This window comes from Mus pahari, chromosome 9, assembly GCF_900095145.1.
Source record: "Mus pahari chromosome 9, PAHARI_EIJ_v1.1, whole genome shotgun sequence".
NCBI lineage: Eukaryota > Metazoa > Chordata > Mammalia > Rodentia > Muridae > Mus > Mus pahari.
The window spans coordinates 24,412,981-24,421,230 of record NC_034598.1 but is presented as its reverse complement, the minus strand read 5'-3'; the positions used below and the strand labels follow the sequence as shown (position 1 = coordinate 24,421,230).

At 45.4% G+C, this 8,250-nt stretch overlaps 1 protein-coding gene across 2 annotated transcripts in view; it reads right to left on the bottom strand.

Moving 5' to 3' along the window:
- The window catches only part of Sh3rf3 (SH3 domain containing ring finger 3), a 322,824-nt gene that overhangs the window by 139,639 nt on the left and 174,935 nt on the right, over positions 1–8,250 (bottom strand). For both annotated transcript variants that reach the window (XM_021205361.2, XM_029542691.1), the window contains exon 2: positions 1,873–2,148. In XM_021205361.2, the coding sequence (XP_021061020.1) occupies positions 1,873–2,148 (276 nt within the window). The remainder of the gene's footprint in view (positions 1–1,872; positions 2,149–8,250) is intronic.

Here is an 8,250-nt window from a genome sequence, read left to right as displayed (position 1 = left end):
GAGAGAGAGAGAGAGAGAGAGAGAGAGAGAGAGAGAGAGAGAGAGAGAGAGAGAGAGTTAGTTCAAACCAAATACATAGAATTCCAGTTCTGTTGTTTATAGCCATGGAGGGAGGGGCAGAAGAAGGAAAGGAAGGAGGAAAGAGGGAAGAGAGAGGCCCCGGACTCTGCCTGTTTCCCTGGGAAGCTCTAAATGTCATAACAGCCAAGTTTCCAAGTGCTGGTCTGATACAGGGCAGCAGCGAATAACAACAGTGTCCAGAAAGAGCCCAAACTTGAGTCTTCTATGTCTCACTGGCTCCACAGTCAATGCTCTTTGGTTAGTGACTAAGTCCTCAGGCTAGGCACTTTAAAAGATTCTCCACGCCAGGCTGGAGAGATGGCTCAGTGGTTAGCAGCACTGGATGTTCTTCTAGAGGACCTGGGTTCAACTCCCTGCACTTACAAGCCAGCTTGTAACTATTTGTAATTCCAATTACATGGGATCCAACACCCTCTTCTGGCCTCTGTGGGTATCAGGCATTTACATGGTACACAGACACACATGTAGACAGCATACCCATACATGTATCATCATCATCATCATCATCATCATCATCATCTATAGGCCTAGATATTGTTGCTTTGATTCCACTGCCATCCTGCAGAAGGGGTGTGATATTGGCTTTGAAGCTGGATATGACAGCTCTGTGGGATGAACTAAGGCTCTGCAGAAGTTCTACCATGATCCCTTGTGTTCTGGGAAGATTCAAATCCTTTGTACATGGTCAATATTTAAAACCATAAAATTATGACTGCGACTGATGCTCACAGCTCACCTGGCTCAAGAATCAGTGTAGGTGCTAGCTAGAGCCACCCATCAGTGGTCAATAGAGGCACTAGCTAGACCCACCCATCAGTGGTCTGTGTTATCTCCTAACCATTCAACAACGAGGATCAAAACAAAACAAATGCCAATGCAAAAAGCACAGCTCTCCTCTTAAAGAAAATAAAAGATGGTTCATTCTGGAACTATTCTGAATAACTAGGGCCTGGAAAACCACATTTAGATTACCCCAAAAACATGTTCCATCATGGAAGCCATTTTATTTAAAGTTTATTATAATTTTATAGAACAAAAAAGATCACCATGACAGCAAGTTTAAAATATAATGGGGGCCCATCGTGGAGGTGGTTACAGAAAGCTAAGGGAAGCTTGTCTATAAGTCTATCTAAGGACACTCTCTACTTTGGGGTTTGTAGAAGCTAGTAGTTGGTTAAGTTAATAGATTTAAAAGGGGGGACTGGAGAGATGGCTCAGTGGTTAAGAGCACTGACTGCTCTTCTGAAGGTCCTTAGTTTAAATACTAGCAACCACATGGTGGCTCACAACCATCCATAATGAGATCTGACGCCCTCTTCTGGTGTGTCTGAAGACAGCTACAGTGTACTTACATATAATAAATTAATAAATCTTTGGGCCAGAGGGAGAAAAAAAAAAAGATTTAAAAATGTCTTCACCTATCAATCACAGGATGTAAGTTCTAACACTGAGGTAGTCAAAGAATGGCTGTCCTGGAGGATAAAGCTAGCCTAAGATAAGGCAATTAGCCTTTGGACATGCCACATCCCAATCTCTCCACAGGCCTTGAGTTCTAATCAGTAAGACTCTGCAGACACAGCTTCCTCTTAGGAGTTGTCATTCACACAAGCAAAATCAGAAACAGAACCCATGCAAGCAAACACACCAGCCCCTCTTTTCGGAGGCCCAGGGATAGAGGGTGGTCATTTACTCCTGGCCTTGGGGGGAAGATCTAGGCTCTAAACCTAGATGTAGCCTCTTGGTTGAGAAGACAGGGGTAGACACCGAGATCAGTTGTGGGGCTCACCTTACCTTAGTGAAGGTCAGACAATCTTTGTCTTGGTCTCTGTCCTTCATCTCAAAATCATAAAGTGCTTTGCCTTGGGGCAGAGCCTGCGGCAAGGGCCTCAAACACTGGATGTAGCTGGCTGGGAGGAAACCGTGCGTGCCCTGCAGCTCGCCGTGGTACCAGTTCTCGTCCACTTTGCGTCTCAGGATGATGATGTCCCCTTTGTTGAACTTGAGGTCACCAGGTTCTTTCCCCTCGTAGCTGTAGAGCGCCTTGGCATAGGGAAGCTGGGACAGATTCTGCAAACAAGGAATAACCGGTGGTTACTTCGAATGGCCCTCCCTAATGCCCGAGGAACATGGGTTCAATGGTCTTGGTGTGTCTTACATGCATTCTGAGACTGGGAAACATTTTCTAAAGGAACAATCATAGGAACATAAAAAGTTCTCTGACCTCAGAAAAACAAGATAGTCCCTACCGTGACAAACTTCTCAATCCTACACTCCAATCCTACACTGTGGCCCAGCTTTCTACAGAGACCACCTCACTGCACTGAGAAGGCTCTGAAGGAAGTGGTGAGTTATTATTATTTGTCAGGGATACAGGCACAGGAGAGGGTAACTTGCTCGAAGCAAGTTGAGCAGCCAGTATCTCATTGTTTGTCTCTCTCTCTATGGACCAGCGTCATATAATCACCTGGGCCGGGGGAGAGATGTCTGGCAGAGGAATTCAGAGACGACTCCTAGTCCCAGGTCACACCCCTCCCCATTCCACAAGCCATACAAGCTTTCTCATCACACAACAATCTGGTCCAGAGGGAAGGGACAGTTCTAGGAGAATCTAACCCTTGACTTGTACAGCCAGAGGAAGTGTTTGGTCACCCTGTCAGTGTTAGCCAGCCAATCAAAATGTCATTTGCAACTGTGGTCTCAAACAGCAGACAGAGTTAAAGCCCAAACAGAATTGTTGGCACCCTTTTCATGGCAGCCAGGAGTCTCTCGCCCTACATCAGTCGAATGTCACTGTCCACCCCCTCCACTTTCCAACTGGCCCTGACTCGTGAAGTCTGGCCAACTACATACGCGTCTCTCACTTTTCTTTTCTGGTGGTCCACACTTGTTCAATGCTCCATTTTGTGCCCAAGGAAAGCCTTGTCATTGTCCCCGAATCGATGTCCAGCAATTCCCTACCAGAAGTGGCATTTTTCTCACAAGGACTGCCTGAGCCCAGGGTCCTGTAGTATTTAAACCAATCAATAGCTGTACAAAGCTCAAAGCAGCAGTCCATCAAAAAAAGTCTTTGTAAAGAGCTTAATAGCACGTTGCAAATCAATCATTCTACATTTATGTCTCAGAGATGCCTGATGACAGCATTTAAGAGAAGCCTGCTGGCAGACTGACAAACAATCCCTTCTAGCCAATGAAATAGTAACACCGGAGAACTTTTCATTACAGAACTTAATTCTGGATAGCTTTGCGGTATAAGTACAATAGACTGTAACAGGCCCAGACTTTAGAGAGCACAGGCGAAAGGCAATTTGCAAACCAATACTTTGCTTCAGAAAAGACTAAAGAGGTGGCTGGCTCTGGGCCATCAGAAGAACTCCAGGGTCTTACAATGGTCAGCCAGTCCCTTGCTGGCCACTGCTCCATCAGGAACATTTTTTTTTTTTTCTGAAGATATTTTTGGTTGTCACAACTGGGACGGGTGCTGTGGCATCTAATGTACAGAGCCAGGGATGCTGCCTGCAATTCATAGCACATCCCCCAACAGCCAAGAATTCACCAAGCTCAGGATGTCAATCGGTTGGCAAACCTGCTCCCCTCTCTGCTAATTTACAAAAAAAGATGTTGCTTCTTCTTTTTTAACTCAGCTTACCACCACACGAAAAGTCAAATACAGTTCTTTTCATGACCGAATACTTTCTCTACTGATTATAAGGCAGCACTTAGCATTCCACTCAGGAAAGAGGAGGCTTCAAGTGGCAGTAGGAAAATAACAGACTCTTATGCTCAAAAAAAAAAAAAAAAAAAACCACTTCCACTAGGCACCCAAAAGAATACTTCCCTTGCCAGGCGTGGTGGCACACACCTTTGATCCCAGCACTTGGGAGGCAGAGGCAAGCAGATTTCTGAGTTTGAGGCCAGCCTGGTCTACATAGTGAATTCCAGGACAGCCAGGGCTACACAGAGAAACCCTGCCTCGAAAAACCAAAAAAACAAAAACGAAAACAAAACCACAAAACCACCACCACCACCACCACCACAACAAAAAACCCAACACTTCCCTTGATATACACTGGCCATGTGTTCACTCCCTTGGCCACACTCATCTTCTCACTGAAAGTGTGTTTGCTCAAAGAAAGCAGTAATCTTAGAGCCACGGCTTTGGCGGCTCCTTAGAAGCATTTCCTAGCACTGATCACCACATGAGCAGGATAGATCATGCCAAGCCTGCATCACTGCTGTCTCCTTCAAAGATTTCATTTCAAGGATCATGGAGCCCTCCCACGGCTGCCCCCGCATGGAAAGGACTTGGGGCTTCAACTCCTGGCTTTCTCTACAGGCTGACCATTTCAAGTTCCATTCTCATTCACCATGGTCAGCCATGGCTCTGAATCAGTCAGCCAGCTGGGAGGGTAAGGGCTGCAATGCCAGGGAAACTGGCAGTTCCTAGGAGTCAGCTTGCCTTTAGGGTCTGGACTGCAGACGACCACACAAGCCAGAGCCACAAGTTACCCTCTTTATGTCCTGAAGGTATCAATCCAGAGCCTCAGGGGACTCTTGATTTTTATCCATTCTTTACATGGCTGACAGTCCCACCACACATATGTGGGCTAAAGGCTGCTCACAACTCACCACTGTAGGCATAAATTTTTTGCAATCTACTTTTAATAAGGGTGCAACCTCTCCTCTAGCCCACCACCCAGCAGAAGTAATGAAAGAGAAATGTTATTAGGATATGGGGGAAGTGGACCTGATACGTAATAGGGACAAGCTTGATCTTCTTGGGCAGCAGTTCAGTCCCGTAGCAAACACCAAATATGACTCAGCAGCTACAGACCAGTCCTCTAGGCAGACAGACATCAGGCAAGAACCAGCAGCTACAGTCTAGTCCTTTCAGCAAGCAGACACAAGGAAGCTGTAGTTTAATCCTGAAGAAACCATCAGCTTGCCAACCAGCCTGAGGCAAGGCGGCTGAATCGACTGCCACAGGAACTCACAAGCAGTTCTTGGGTGAGTTTCTCTCAATGACAGAGTTACCACAAGTTGAGCTCAACACTATGTAAGGTGAACCAACACATGCATATCTTTAGTGAAGAATAGCAAGGTGGTGCAAACCAAACCAAGGCTCAGTGCTCATCTCCCACTGTCTGTGGGGTCATAGTTATACTCCTTCATCTCAGGTCCTTTCACATGTCTTCTATACCCAAACATCCTTTCACCTGTGTCAGCTTCAGGAAAAACAGCCTTTCACATGTTTGCTTTAGCAAGACAGCCTTTCACCTGTGTGCCCCAGCAAACCATCAATTAGCATAACTCACTTTCCAAAGAGCTAGAAGTTTCCACTTCACACACCACCATGGTTAGAGGCTCAACTCTACTTGCCTCTGTGTGCCCCAACTCTACAATCTTCTGATCCCCTCCTGCCATGCTGAGCAGTAGGTGTCATATTGTTTGGAAGGCAGGTCTTCTGCACATCCCCTAGGCTCTCTCTGTCCTTTGGGCTCTACTTTCTATTTTCTTCATCCTGATCATGGAATCCTCATCTAACCATGTTCATCCTTCCCCAAACCTCAACCTTTCCCCTCAAAGCTTGCTGATCTACCGTTACACCCTTGATCGCCCACCTACCTACTTCTCCTCTATTCTCAGGGCACTACATCGTGTGTTGAGTGCAGAGGTAGGTATAAATTGGAGCCTACTTTATGTTCCGGTGGCCTTCACTACTCTGGAAGGAGCCAAACTCCTTGGCACAGGAGCAAAGGCATGCTTTTCCATCCATGGTAGGTAACATGACAACTCCCAAAAAGGATGTGCACTTAAAAATCTATGGGCTCTGTGGGGACACAGCCCCCTTGCTGGGCTCCTTGCCTGGAAGTTTCCTGTCTGCTACATTAACAGGGCTGTGCTGCACTTACCCTGATGACCAGGACCTGAGAGGGGCCCAATAAACAGTAAAGACCATCTTTTTGCTGATGATACAAAGGAACTCAGGGCAATCCCAAGTCAAGCCTGTGCCTCTGCTGCAGCTAGTAGGGAAAGAGAGAGGAGGAGGGAAAGACAGGGGCTGGGGGAGGTCAGAGACGCTCCAGTACTCCTTCTGACAGCCATGTCATTAGTACCTACCTAAGAGAACATTACCTATAGAAGTAATATAGACAGTTCTGAATAACACTGTTTTCTCTCTCTCTCTCTCTCTCTCTCTCTCTCTCTCTCTCTCTCTCTCTCTCTCTCTCTCTCTCTCTCTCTCTCCCTCCCTCCCTCGTCAGAAATAATGAAGTTATGCAGAGGCAGAAGAGCAAGAAACCGATACTTCCTGTTAAAAAATGCTTAGAAAACAGTGACTTACGGCACTTTCCACAGTCTTTGATCTTTAAAGCCCATTATAAGGTTAACTAATTAGTTCATGGATGGTTCCAGAAGAAGATGCATATTACTGGGGAGGGAGCAGAGATGAGACTCCTGCAACTCTCACTGTGGCAACCCAGCAAGCTCCCAGGTTCCCACTGCCCAGTGTTCCAACCAGAGCCATTTACTTTCTTTCCAAAGACAACTTCTCACAGAGGGAGGGAACTCCCCTTAGGAAGAATTGAGTTCAAACACTACCAGGAAGCCACCATTAAAGCATTAAGGGAAAGAAACAAAAGGAGAGGGAAAGACGTATATCTGGGAAGCCCACGGAATAATTAACACCAGCTACCCCGCAGGCATTCATAATAATTAAAACTTATAATGTCAATTTCATGGCTCATTATTCAGATGAGGCACGCGGATCTTCCTCTGGGCTTAATGTCCTACCCCACCGAGACAAGGTTCTTACATATGCATAGCAGCACGTCCCAGCTTCTAGGGAATCAAATTCAGCAGTTTGCTTTGACAAATGGGATTCTATTATACCCCTAACCCTGCAGGGTCTCACACACACATCCCTTGGCCAAGGGGCTGACATGGCCTGAGACAAGGGCCTTGACCCTTGACCTGATAAAGGTCAAAACATCGAGGCATTAACTGATTGAATAACTATGAGAGAGAGAGAGAGAGAGAGAGAGAGAGAGAGAGAGAGAGAGAGAGAGAGAGAGAGAAGAGAGATTGATTCTGCATGGAACTCTGCCCAGAATGCTTGTTCATTCTTGGACCACTGGCACTCATTATTGCTTTTTAATTTTTTTTTTTTTAATTTTTATCAAGACTCAGTCTTTCACCAGAGTCTGGGAAGATGAGTCTGCTCCTTGATCCTTCCCTTCCTCCATCCTTCCTCAAGCCCCAGCTCTAGCCCAGCCCTCACATCCAGTCAGCTTCATTTCACTGCCTGTCTGCACTGTGCACAATCTCTAAGCTTCCTTCAGAACTATGCCTGACCTCCTACAACCCAAAGGTCTCTGCAGGTCACAGCCACAGTGTTCACCCAGCCGGATCCTGCACAACCTTCTGTTGTCTATAAGAACACATCTTAGCTTGACCACTGTAGAGTGCAAGAATACATGAACGTGCACAGAAGTGCCCCAGTCAAAAGGGACAAGGAATCAAGCAGGTACCACTCTCCTAACATCTGACAAAACAGACTTCAAACTAAAACTAACCTGAAGTGACAAAGAGGGACACTTCAGGCTAATTAAGGGAACAGTTAACCAAGAACACTTTAACTTCCTAAACATGTATGTACCAAATTCTGGTGCACTTTATTTCATAAAAAGTGTACTTAATCAAATCAAGTACGCAATTAAGAATTAAAGACATGCATTAATAGCCACTCATTAATACTAGGTGATTCTAATACCCCACTTTCTCCAATTGCAAGGTATTCAGGACAAGCATCTCTCTATTTGGAGAAACATCAGAATTAAATGCATCGTACACCTTATCTATAGGATATCCCACTCAAACATCAAAGAATATTTATTTTACTAAGAAGCTCCTGGAAGTCTTTCTAAAATAGAACATACCCAGGGACATGAAATAAATCTGAACAGATTTGGTAACACAGGAAGAACTCCATGTATCCCAGCTGATCACAATGCAATGAAATTTAAAACTGATAGCAAACAAATGCCTAATGAATATACAAACTCATGAAGATGAAACAGTTCAGGGCTGAATGAACAATGGGTCAAAAAAGATCAAGAAGGAAATTCTAAAAAAATGTTCCTGGAACTAAAGACACACACACACACACACACA